At 49.6% G+C, this 13,410-nt stretch overlaps 1 protein-coding gene across 5 annotated transcripts in view; it reads right to left on the reverse strand.

Annotated features, from left to right (window-relative positions):
• Positions 1 to 2,973: 2,973 nt before the first annotated feature.
• The window catches only part of NR6A1 (nuclear receptor subfamily 6 group A member 1), a 75,816-nt gene continuing 65,379 nt past the window's right edge, over positions 2,974 to 13,410 (reverse strand). For all 5 annotated transcript variants that reach the window (XM_017810187.1, XM_017810184.1, XM_017810183.1 and 2 more), the window contains 3 exons: positions 11,941 to 12,062; positions 10,027 to 10,179; positions 2,974 to 9,060 (listed from right to left, as the gene is read on the reverse strand). In XM_017810187.1, coding sequence (XP_017665676.1) covers positions 8,972 to 9,060; positions 10,027 to 10,179; positions 11,941 to 12,062 — 364 coding nt within the window. In that variant the 3' untranslated portion in view covers positions 2,974 to 8,971. The remainder of the gene's footprint in view (positions 9,061 to 10,026; positions 10,180 to 11,940; positions 12,063 to 13,410) is intronic.

A 13,410-nucleotide genomic window follows, 5' to 3' on the forward strand; every position in this document is an offset into this window, starting at 1 on the left:
TCTGTCACCAAAGCCCTGGCTGTTGGTTTGGTGACTTTGCTGCTTCACGTCCTCCCAGCATGGCCCCAGCACAGCTGGAGCTGTGGATCCACACCACCCGCTGCGGGCCACGGTATGCTTTGGCTCCTTACTGGTGCGTAGCCTTGATGCTCAGCAAAGCATATCTCCTGCTCGGATTTTATCTCCATCCACTCAGTTTATCGGCCCAGGGCAGCCCTCCTGCCTGCGCCACGTTCCCGGAGCGTGCCTGCAGCAGGTGTGGCCTGCACTACTGTTTGCCAAACCCCGCTGCCTGCCCGCAGTCCCTGACTCCGGGGCCGTGCCGATAATTCGCGCGCGGTGAGGACGCGGCGATAGCGCTCCCGATGACATTACCTTGTCCCCGCATTCCTGCGGTGCCACACACCTGGCGCGGGGCGCGGGCGGCCCGGCACGTGGCGGCGGGTGCAGATGCTGCGCGGGCAGCGCTGGGAAGCGCTGGTGGTCTCCTCCCGAGGGGACTCATTGACATATCAGTCACATAGTTCTGCATAATTGGGACTTGGATGCAGCCTCTCTTTATGTTTCCTCTTGGCAGTTGCCAACAACATGAAGCACTCCTGGGTCAAAATGACAGCCTTTTGTTTACTATTCCTGCTTATGTGCCTCATTTTCTTCAAGGATAAGAGCTCTTTATAGGAATCTTTATTGTGATGAGGTTAGCAGAGAGAAAGATTTCTTTCCAGCTTTCTCTCTCTTTCACAGCTGATTAGCAGGGTCAGCCCACAAGGACAGCAATGTGGAGCACAGATCCAGCACTTGCCTCGGGGTCCCTCCAGCCATGAGCCACATCCTCTCCAGCACAGTCCTAACCTGCAGATCCCTCAGCACCCAGACCCACACAGGGTGCCCAGGGCCTCCTGTGGCACCATTCCCCTCCGCCTTGTGGGGGCTGCAGGGAGGGGATCCACCACCCCCAGCAAAGGTACCACAAAACCCAACTGCCCCCTAGAGCTTGTGCAGGACCTTACCGGGAGCACACACCTCCTCTCCATGCTGTTACCAGCCCAGTTGTGGTGACATGTCCTTCATCTGACCTCTGCAGTGGTGACCAACCCCGTCAGAAGCACCTGCACTTGGCAAACCGAGATGTGAGAGACTTGTGATGGTCCAGCCAATGGCGACCCACCAGTCTGCTGCACTCAGCAGTCTGGTTTTCAGGTCTAAACTCCAAAAGGACAGCGACCAGGCAAGAGATGAGATGCGGGAACAGTTGGTGACAAGATGGAGGGAAGCTCATGGATTAGATACGGGCAGGGATGGACATCAATGGAAAACCTTCCCCAACCCTGGAAGGGGCCTCACAGGACCAGCCCAGCAGATCCTTCACCATTGCTGGGCTGACCCCAACACTGCAGGGAGGTGACCCAGCTGACCCCACAGCCCTGTCCCAGCTAGTACCCATGGGGTGACACTCCTGGGAACAGCCACTCTTGTCAAGAGGAAAGCAACTTACCCTTGAAAGTTACTTTGTGAAGGTCAAGAGTGGGACTGTGACAGAGCAGCCTGACAAACACATCTCCCAAAGTCCTTGGGCCCGATAATGTATGTCCCATGCAATGTTGACACTAGTGATCCACCAAAGATCAGGTTAACAAGTTTGACGTTAGTGACAGTGTGATTTGTTCCGCGCTGGCTCTGAATTCATAGAGCCGCTGGCCTTCGGTGATAAACTATTGCGCCGCGTGCATGAGGCTGTGGCAGTTGTCACCCGCTGGAGCACCGAGATGAAAAGGAAGCAGAGCTCTAATCAAAATACAGTGGTCAGTAGGGGTTGAGCTGAAAATTAAAATGTACTGGTACTTTTCCCACTCCAGCCCTCCTTTCCAGGCAGCCCCTCATGCCAGAGTGAGGGGAAAAGCCACCTTGTCACCTCTGCGCAACTCCAGCTTGGTTTGAAAGTGAGGACAAACCCATCACCCCACGTGCATGGTGCATCCTCTGCCACCTCCCAGGGAGCCCCTCCACTGCCGACCTTCAGAGCCCCCTCAAGGGGGATAAATCCCGGGTGGCACCGTGTCAAAGCCGCTGGAGCTGCTCCGCCGAGGGGATGCTGTCAGCAAGGAAAATGAACACAATGAGAGGGCAGGAGCCTTGAGAGCGCTCGGCAGAGGAGCGGGGCAGCGGCTCGTGGCAGGACCAGGGGAGCGGGGCCGGCTGCTCACTTGGAGCTGCCTTTGCAGCAGCACATCTCCTGAGTGGGCCCCCACATGTGCTCCCAGGCACAGGAGTGTGAATGTGGAAAGTGCTGCTCAGGCTTTTAACACACCTCCCTCAGCAACACCAGGGATTGCTAAATGATTCCTGCAGTTCCTCTCTCCGGAGGGCGCTGGCCAAGCATCTCTGGTGCATTTGCTTCTTTGGATTACTCCTCCTCCTGCTGCTGGTGCAAACCCTCCTCCTGCTGCACCCCGTGGTGACAGTGACCCTCTGCATGTTCTGGCCATCCCCCAGTTTGGAACCCCCTGGTGACAGTAATGCTGTGGCTGTGCCATGTGTGCAGTGATTGAATGGAGAAAACCCATCCTCCTGCCTTCTCCTCCTGGAACCCAGCCAGGAGATGGGACCACCACACACCCATTGCTTGGCAGGGCCCAGAGACTGTGCGAACCTTCACTCTTTGCATTGTCTCCGCTCCTGTCACCCCCAAGGCACAGGGTCCCCCCAGACAACCCTGCTCTCAGCAGAGGCCACTGCCAGTCCATGTTGCAGCTGCTCTGGGCAGGGCTTGTGCCCTCATGCCAGTCCCAGCTGCATCAATAGCACTGAGGCCTTCCCCAGATCTGCAGATGATTCCAGGGCAGCAGCAGGCGGGGCAGTGCCGTGGCTGCCACCCAGACCAGCGCTGGGCTCCCACACCCTGAGGGTGCCCCTACCCCAAGAGAGAGCCATTGCCAAAGGGGGAATATGCAAGGGACCAGCAGACGCCAGCGCTGCAGAACAATTCACATTTATTAGTTCATACAGCTAAACACTCACTAAACATGCATTCAACACTTATTGGTCACATTTCCACAGGTAGTCAAGTCCCAGAGCAGAGCAGCGGAGCAGGGGCAGGTCGGGCTGGTGTGGACGGTGCCACGGCGCGCCCGGACACGCCGGCACAGACATTCATTTGGTCATAGCAGTGACGAGGGGCAGCTCCCGGGTACAGCACGGGGCCTGCTCCTCCTCGGGCCACGGGGCCAGGGCGGCACCGGCTGGACATGCTGTCCTGCCCCAGCCCCGGCTCCCAGTGTGCCAATGTTCACCGTGTGTCATGCCGAGGCAACATCCTGCTTCCCTGATTTACACAAGGGATTGTGGGAAAAATGAATAGGAGAAACCATCACTTGGGACATCAGCAGAAGGACCTGACAACCGGGACCAACCCTCCCGGAATCATCCCACAAGCCAGCGAGGGGCCGACACAAGCACACACAGCAAACCGGACCCGCTGCCTCCCCAGGCTGCCCAGGACGGACACGCAAGGAGCTGTGAGGGCCCAGGACACAAACACACCCTCTGCACCAGGACTGAGCTGGAACCAGGCCCGTGGCTTGATGGGCACCAACAAAAACCAAACTAACATGAGCCACGACCTCCCCAGGAGGGACACCCACAAGGAGGGAGTCACAATTTCAGCCATCACAGCCCCTGTTCCTCGCTGGCAACAGACACTGACAGTGTTTAGTTTTTCACACAATCCCTTTGCGATGATAAACAGGATGTCACACGAGGTAGTTTAGTTATGGAAATTGAGTCAATAATGTTATCAACTATTACAAGACATTTTATAAATTGAAAGAAAACAATGAATCACAAAAGGCTTTGTTAAGGTTGATCGTCATCTGGTTTCAATTTCTGTTTCTTTTTGCCCTTGGAGGCTTTTCTTCCACTGAACCATGTTGCTTCTTTCATGGACTTGTCAGAGGCAGCTTACAGGAGCTATTTATAATCTTTAAGTTTTTTTCCAAGGGGAAGACACTGCCTAGATTGGCCTCCCCTGATTTCTGCGGGCCCGTTTAAGCTCCAATTTGCAGATCCTGGCTGAGGGTGTTGGGAGGGGAGTTTCAGCCCTGCAAACTTTCAATGCCTTTGGCTCAGTGCTGGCCCTGCCCATGGCTGGACAGGCCGTTAGGTACTGGTGGATTAGAGCTGCTACGAGTGTCCATTCTCAAACAGTCTGACTTTGACTACAACCTTCTGACCATGGTGAGAAAGTTGTACTGAGGAAAATTAAGATGCTGTAATTCATAAGCAACAAACAGAGTACAGAGCTCTGGGATTGGCTGCCAGGGACACAATGAGAAATTCCCGTTTCCCCTTTTCCACAAGCACTCAAACACGTTTAACACCAAAGGAGAAGGATGAGGTAATGCAGAAATAGAGACAAATCTCCCCCAGACCCAGGAGCTGATGTGCTGGCAGCACCACACACCTTTGGGGTGCTTGCCCATAGGACCACACCTGAGCCTTCAGCAGGCAAACTTCTCACAGCCAAACCTAAAGCTTTTCCTCCAAAATCTCCATATGGGGCTTTGGTCAGCTCTCAGACAAGTCACGAAAGAAGCAACTGTTGCAACATCAAAACTAGGGTTTCTCTGGGTCACATTTTAAATACTTATCCCTGAGCTTCTGTGTATTGAAACAACACACCGTGAACCCAGAGAAACGCCACAGCTTGACACTGACAGCTATGCATTTCCCTCCATTTACACATCATCTACAACTTAAAAATTAGTTTCATACTTAAACTAGTTCCCCAAGTTTCCCCCTTTCTCCTGCCTTTCACGTGGCAGGGATGATTGCCGCTTATTATCCTGAGAAATAACAACATTTTCACAGACACCGAGCTTCATAGCTTCAAATCAAAACCAAGAAGGAAGAAAGAACGAGTGGGAAATAGCACATTCACAGGAGAATCTTTTTTTTTTTCCTTTTTTAGCTTTTAAAAAATGTAGTAAAGGTAAAAGAATTCAAGTTTTTTTAAAAAAAGTTGGTTTGAAGGACAAGACTTGAACTGCTTAACCTGAGGTGGCTGTGGGTCTGTGCAGAAACCTGAAGAGCCAGGGCAGATCCTGCCACGTGTGGCACAGGAGGGACAGCAGCGAGTGGCACCTGAGCCTTTGCAGGGTGGTGACACGGCCACCCAGGCCTCCCTTGGCAAGCAAGAGCAGTCCAGGAGCCCTGTTCACACCACTGGGACCCCTTGCTCTCAAAGCAACACCCCAGCACTGGGAACACGGGTGTTACTGGGGCAGCAGCTCACCTGCACTGGCTGGTGATCCCACTGACCACGGCTCACCCTGGGAGCGCCGCGTTCCCCCCGCGCTCTGTGTGCGACGGGAGATGGCAAAAGGTTTAAGAATTAAAGCTCCAGATTTAAGAGTTACAGAGGAGTCCAGAGCTGCTCCCTGATGACCCAAAGCACACAGTGCCTCTGCAGAGCGTGGTGGGCACGAAGGAGAAAGATGGAGGTCACTGGCACAATTCACAACTGAACAGTATCTGATGCACGGGCAAAGCAGAGGAGAGTGAGCTCCTGCCGCAGCAGTTCTGCCGTGCCCAGAGCCCAGCAGCTTTGGGGTACCCAGCACCTCCAAGCATCCTGGCTGCCCCTCATCCCCTGCCCCCCTGCAGGGCTGGACATGTTGAGGACAAGGACTCGCTACCCAGCAGGAGCCTGAGCTCAAGTGGAAGAAAACTCAGGCACCTTCCAAAAGCTGTTGTTGAGGCCCCGGGGTCTCACACTCCCCCCATCAGCCAGTGGCAGCAGGTCCTGCTCCACTCCTGGCATGGGGACACCTTCAAACTGCACAACAGCAGCAAGGACCCCTCAGCACCAACCCTCCGAGAACGTGAGCCCGAAAGCTTCAGATTTATGTCCCAAATCTCTGCTCGGATTAAAAGTAACTCTTCAGCTTTCCATCTGCACAGACGCTTCGAAGGAGAGGAGGGGGTCAGCCAGCCAATTTATCTTTCAAATCGGGGATAAAAATTGACTTGTCATGGCAGAAAATTCTACCAAAGACTATTATTGTTGATTGATTCCTCTATGACAGAAGGTCAGATAAGCAAGAGCAGATAGATACCTAAGATAATGAACTTCCCCCTACTAGCATTAAGCACAAATAAAATATGAGTCCCTGTAAACCGAATGTTACGTGAAGAATGGAACAAAAATTCCAACCTTTCCAGGGTGTCCTTCAAACCAAATTCACAAATACATCTAGCGACTGACCTAATGTCTCTACATCTCTAGCTACACTCCTACCTTCTCATAATACCTGAGTTTGCAATGCAACACATTCACTTTACCCTGTTTAAAAAATACAAGTCGTTAGAGGACTTGGTGCAGAAGATATCAGGAATGACTGTCCAGTGATTCTGTTCTGTTTGCTGCTTCCTTACCTGTCAGTTCAGGAAGGATTTTCTACTCCCTACAGCAAATGAGTACTTGGGAACGGATACTGCTGCCAATCAACCTTTGGAAAATTTGCTTTCTACAACAGAAAGTAGAACATTCATGTCCGTTCATCATCATAACTGAATTTAGGTTTTTGGTTGTTGTTGGTACAGCATTAGTCTTGGGAGGCTATTTTGGAAAACCACAGATTACCCAATAGATTATTTTGTTGGATAGCTGGCAATAAGATGACTGTTTTTATGTACACTAATTAAAACACTTATTCATCAACAGATAATAATAATTCAGTAACTGTAGAATAAAATTACTCCTATGCAATTTTAACAATTCCTTGAGTGTATAAAAAAACAAGCCAGAAATAACCCGTAATAAAAAGATCATATCAAGCTATTCAGAAATTAAAAGCTGAGAAATACTTTCTAACTTACAAACAGGTACACTACAATCTTCCCCTGTACACGTGAGGTATAGGCTGTATGCAGAAGGCTTTCCTGAGAATACACGTGTGTCTCATTGTACTGTCAAAGTAAATGAGATTTACGGAACCACCTTTGGGTGTGAAGCTCCATCGAGCTGAGCTGCTGCTGGGCCCAGCAGCTGTTACCCGTAACATCCTGTTTAAATAATGAAAAACGAGCAGCTATGGACTTTTAGAAAAGGGAAACCGTCGAGCTGGAAGATGCCCAAGCGGGGTGCTCAGCCAGCAGCGGGCCCCTGGTGCGGGGTGAGCGCGGCCACCGGCACCGCCGCGGCCTGACCAGGACGTGCCAAGCCAGCGGGTCACCGTGTGCCAAGGGCTGCAACCCAGGGAGCACCCGCTGGGCCAGGGGGAGGGAGGGAGGGAGGGAGGGAGGGGAAGACGACTTTGGTGAGTGGGATTTTTCTCCTGTTCACCACCACATTCATCCACGGCAGCTGCAGCCCCCCGGGCTGTGCTCGCCCTGTGCCACGCTGTCATCGGGGCAACGCGAAAAGGGAGCGACTCGTCCCTCCGGCCTGAAGGGTCAGAAGCTGTTTCCCCAGATATTTTTAAATCAGTATTCAAACAATTGTTGATGAACCATCTTGCTACACGAATGTCAGATCTACATCTAAGGAGACAGGGAGGGAAATCTAGCCAGGACTGTCTAGGAGAGTGACTGAGTCTTTGAACATTAATTTCTACTGCAGGAGATGAGAACAAGAGCATCTCATCCAACCTCCCCACCACGAGCAGGAAGCCATGAGATCACTCATGAGAATGCCCAAGTTAAGCTGAACACCAGCACTCAGCAATCACTCCATCAACTAATCAGTTGCCATCAAACCAGTTCTCCATCTGGAGGGGGGGGAGCTTGCGAGATAGAAAATCCAAGCCTTGCAATATCTAGGACAGAGCAGGTCACCAAGGACTGCAGTAATGTTGTTTTTCCTGAGATTCCACAAGCAGCAGAACAGTCCTGGCAGGATGAAACTACGGAACACACATTCCCTGCGTCCAGCAGAGAAAGCCATGCCAGATGACACTGGAGTCCCTCACCCCATTACACAGGTCACATTTAAGCACAGGGTACATGAACTGCTCCCAGAAATGGGGACTGCTGCACTGCAGAAGCCTCAAGAGTCAGGTACCACCTCAGATGAACACAAGAAGGGGGGCAATCCTGACTCTTCTCTAAGTAGGTTTTTCCTGCTTTTGTGAATCTAAAATGGATGTTAAGGAAGTGAAGAGAAAGTACTTGCAGTTCTCTAGCAACAAGAGCACCTTTGTGTAATGCCAGGAGCCTGCTACGAACTGCAGGAACAAAATTTCAGTGGAATTGGAACGTATTGTGGGAATAGTGAGAGGGCAGCTGGCCAGGAGGGGCTGGGGCAGACTCCTGCCCAGAGCTCCCCAGAGGGGGACAGGGGCAGCAAGCCCCTCTCAGTTCCAGACACTGCCATCCCACTGGGAAACCTGCGTCTGGAAACTGCCGGGGGAAAAGAAACCACTGCCCAGACAGACTTCTCCTTCTTCTCCGCTCCCTGCCTTTTTAAAATTAAATTTAAAGAAAAAAGCTTGGCACTTCTCTATTACCCACTTCTCCAAAGTCGTCCCTTTGGGATACTAACAGCTCTGTCGACGCAGTGAGGCCGTTTGCTCTCTACGACAAATGCTTTTGGATATAAATCATGGAAAGAGCAGTGCATGAACAGCATCTTCTCCTTGAGGTAGTCTTAGTCATCTCGGTCCCCAGCCTCAAATACAAAAGAACTAACCCTAACAAACACTGTAACATTAAACATCTTCACATTCTGTAAACCGCTGGAGAATGCATCTGCTGCATTCCTACAGAACCATGTGCATCGTGTTGAAGATCATACATTCAACTCTGTCGTGAAATAAATATATAGGAAAAAGAGTAAAAAAACAAAAACAAACAAAAAAGACTCTTGCTACAAGGGCAGGGACGCCCCTGCCCCATCTCCTGCCTGGATGGCGTTTGCCCCTCTCCCAGGGTGAGCCAGCTCACAGCGTAAGGCACCGGCCAGGGCCAGCTGGGCTCACTCTTTGCTCACACTGGTCTTGCAGGAATGTAGAACAGCCTTAAAAAGGAGAGGCAGCTGCTCCAGGGGGACATTCACCATTTTTCCTGGTAAGAAAGAAACCAGAATTAGCAGCCACTCCTGAATCAGATTTCAGAGACACCTAAGCCAGCAGTGCTGGAGATGGTTTTACCTTGAACCTTTCAGAGAAACAGTTAATCATCCTACAGCTACATTAGACATTTGATATTCATTTGGACACAATGTGATTTATTATTTACTGAATAGAAAGCAAAATAAATGGGCAAAGTCAGATCAAAATGATTTGTCCACAATGGAGCAGTATTTATAGAAAGTGGGAAGGACTAAATCCCATCTCTCCTCAAACCCCCTTGTTGGTCTCCATGAGTAAATTACGAGAGCTACTCTGAGATTATTATCTAGTTCGTTATGACGGAGTAGGATAAAGCATATGGAGCCTTGACACGGGGAGGCAAGTATCCCTCCTTTGCCATAACATTCAGGAACAAACAGTTTTAGTAACACCAGACCTTGGAGATCTAATTAGCGACAACTGCAGTTGAGGATTCACCTGCGGATTTCTGAGGTCCAAATGAGCTGGGGGGTTACACTCCAGGTCTGCCCACTGCTCTGATCCCCTTCTCCTTAATTCAGCAGCATTTCAGGGATCTCTCTAGTTCTTATAACTACTCAAACCAGGATTACACCCATTTGAGACAAAATGCCTCTGAGTTGGGATTGAAAGAAAGAAAAGGAGAACCTGACCAAAGTACTTAAAGGGTGTCAGGTCAGAGCCAGGCACATCTTCCTGGAGCAGGAAGGAACCCTGTGCCCACCATCACCACCAGGACACCTTGCCAGTTGCTGCTCTGGCTGGGTGAGCTTGAGCCAATGCCTTAAAGGTGGGTGAGAAGCTCTGACAGCAAAAGGTCCTACACAAACATCCTCCACCAAAGTCAACAAGAATTTCACTGCTATAAATTAATTTTCTTTTAAAAGCACATTTCATAACTTGCACATGATCCTGGTGGGAGAAGAGCTCAGGAAGTTACCTGCAATATATCGTATCTCTGGCAAACACATCATTAAATCCGGGAAGCGGTTTGGCTGGTGTGGGTATTTGTACTCCGTGAAGTCCTGGCAAACGTACCAGTACCGCTTATTCAGCTGCTCCAGTTGGGATGCATTGGTCAGCCCCCTGATGTCTGGAAGGGAACACAATACAGCAATGAAAACATGACAAAAATACCCCAGAAGAGCAGCAGCCTTGCACTTACTGCCTCTTCCTCAGGACAGACTGATTTCTGTCACTCTGAGCTGGGTCACTGCTTCAGAGAGTGGCTTCCAGCACCCAGTTACACCAATACTAAAATTCCCAACTCCCCTCCTGCCATGCCTGCATCGTGGATCTTTACATGCATGTCTGGATACAGGATTTTCCTCCACAAAGGGGGAAGAGAACAGCTAATGTCCTAAGCTGCTCACCTGCAGCTCAACGAACGCTCTCAGAGATAACAGCTCCAGCAACCTGAAATGCCTGCCTGGCACAACATGGCCGTGTGTCAGGGTTCAGTCCTCACAGCAGATCAGTGTAACACCTCTTCAGGCAGGAACACGCTGGTTTTAGCTGTACCATCTTGGCTGAGGACAGTGCTCAGCTCTATAATTCAAGGTATCACCACATCTCTCTCCTCATCTGCTTATGAATTATGTCACAAGAGCTTTACAAACTTGTCAACTTCTTATTTTTGAATTTAGCTTTGGCCATGTCAGGCAACCCACACAAAGGACAAATGGATGGGCAAGAAGGGCCACTGGCACCGTGGCCAACAGTGTGGGCACCCTGCTGGGGCCTGGGGAGGACCCGGCACAGCGAGGGAGCTGCAGGCCCTTGGAGCAGGCTCGGAACTGTGGGACCATCTGACGGAAGAGGCATTCATCTACTGCCCAAAAGCTGACTTTTAAAAATAAGTCTCAGGTATTTCACTTAAAAAATTGCAAACTTCAACTAAAAATAAAAGAAGACAGGAAGTTAATGAAAATACATTTTGGAAAACAATGGAGACAGCTCGAGAAGTGCATTATCCAGTGTCAGGAAACTGCCCAGGGAAGCAAACCGGAACCTCAGCCCGGCACAGATTGAAGTGTCAGCACTATCTCTTGCTGGAAATGAGTGGGGGAGGAGGGAGCCTGCAGCACATTTTTACAGACTGCAACTATCTTTCACAGTACAAAATACTTTGGGGACATTTATTTCCAAAATTACAGACGAACACCATCTATTGAGCATTTGCCTCTGCATGGATTTTGAAATGTCCAGGGTCTTGAAGTAGCCAGGACTACCAGCTTTAGCGTGCTGCTTAATCAGCAGATTTACAGCCCTTTCCCAGGCTGAATTCATGGCCTGCACATAAATACTTCATCCCTGATCACCTTTCACTGTGAAGAGTCAGATTTAGGTACTGAACCTAAAATGCAGGAATCCAGCTAAGTGATCTAAGGATATCCTCGAGGTAAATGTTTTAAAGAGTCGGAAAAGCTCTAAAAAAGGGAGTACTGGTTTTACAAATTCACCCTTTAAAGCACAAAAATGAACAAATACATTTTCTAGCTGTGAATCTTTAGAAGGTTGTTATGCAAGTAGTCATCATTTACTTCAGAAAAAAAGCCATGCAAATTAACTGGTTTTAAAGCATCATTTAGGCAATTAACTAAACAGTCACCTAAAGCAGTAATATTTTCAAATGACACGTCTGCTGCCTATATTTAAAGGCAATAAAAACTTCATCCCGTTCCAGGTTTCTCCACGTGGGCACCCAAGCATCCCATGTGTGAGCACGATGGCTCAGACACACTGAGCGTTCAGGGCCTGAGCCTCTTCCTGGCTCCTGGACCCTTCCTCCCATTTCCCACCAGGGAAGCAATGACTGCTCAGACTGTTTCACAGTCCCTCTCTGCAGACTCACCCTGATTGAGGAAGTTGATGGCTTTCATACAGGCATACTCCTCGTTGCTGACCTTCAGCTGGTTAAATTTGCGAAAGAGGTAGATCAAGCGCTCCATCACCTCCATCCCCTCTTCACTGAATCTGCAGGACAGAGACCACACATCAGCACATGCAGCACGTGGACCGTACCATAAAGGCAAGAAGCTTTTTGAAGTATTCAGAGATTTTAACATCTTGCAAGAGAATTAAAAAAAATTGCCATCAAAACTGCCCAAAGTCTGTTGGCATTATTAAATTAAAGTAGAAGTAAGGAGGAAAATGTCTCAGTTACAAACTTAGAATCATAGAATCACTGAATGGTTTGGGTTGGAAGGGATCTCAAAGATCATCTCATTCCATCCCCCTGCCATAGGCAGGGACACCTTCTACTAGACTGTGTTACTCAGAGCCCATCCAGCATAGTCACACTAGGGATGGAAGTCCACAGACTTGATTGATACAGATATTTATAGCAAAAAAAAAAATCTCTTGGTGATTCAGTTCACCACCAGCCTGCTTTGACAGTGGAGATGGTTTGATGGAGCCAGGAATCTGCAGCAGAGCCAGTGACAGAGGTGGATAAGACAGGGCACACTGATGCACGGGGAATGCAAATCTCCCAAAAGTCTCCTGGGAAATTGCCTGATGGAGATTTTCTGGTTGCAGAACCAGGTCCTCCTGTTGAAGGGGGTGACAAGCCTCTTCAGGAGTAAATACCCCACGTCTGCACCATGACTAAGCCATGGGGTAAGGACCAGGCTGGAGGAGAGCAGGAGGGTGTGGAGGGCTGCCGGTGTCTGCAGGTACCTCCAGACCATCCGACACCCGCTCAGGACCAGAACGGCCTCTCAGGAACACATCTCACAGCAATACCCCCGGCTTCAAAGAAACCACATATTAAAAAGTGCTCAGAAGTGGGACAGAAGTGTTTCGGGAAGCTTCAGCGTCCTCTGGCATTGTGAAGCACAAAGCACAAGAGCACAGCCAGCAAGCCATCTCTGAATAGAACAGAAATAGAACCTTTTTCACTGAATAATACCTTATTTTGGCATGTGTGTTTGTTTACTTCAAAGTTATTTGTAAAATGCATGGTGGAGTTCGACCTCTGCGAAGTGAAAACAAGCTGTCTGATCTCCAGGTCACTTCTTCAAGAAAGTAATATTGTAAGTGATGAAAGCCTTGTCGGCTAATCTAAAGTTGTACAAGTTTTCTTGCTCTCCAGTTGACATTAAAAATCTTGCAGGTGCAAGATTGCAAAGCTCAAGAAGTTAATGAGCACAAAGACCACTCAGTCGTCTGTTGGGTTTAATTGTTTTTAGAGCATGCACATTTTTACCAGCCACTCATCACTTCATAAATCCAGGAGAGCTCTTCTCTCATTCCTTCAGTTGAACTGTCTTACTTTCTGCACATACTTTCCTCCCCCCTTTCAAACAAAGCTATTCTGTTT

Source organism: Lepidothrix coronata, unplaced genomic scaffold, assembly GCF_001604755.1.
Source record: "Lepidothrix coronata isolate B3197 unplaced genomic scaffold, Lepidothrix_coronata-1.0 Scaffold28, whole genome shotgun sequence".
In the NCBI taxonomy this organism is placed as follows: domain Eukaryota; kingdom Metazoa; phylum Chordata; class Aves; order Passeriformes; family Pipridae; genus Lepidothrix; species Lepidothrix coronata.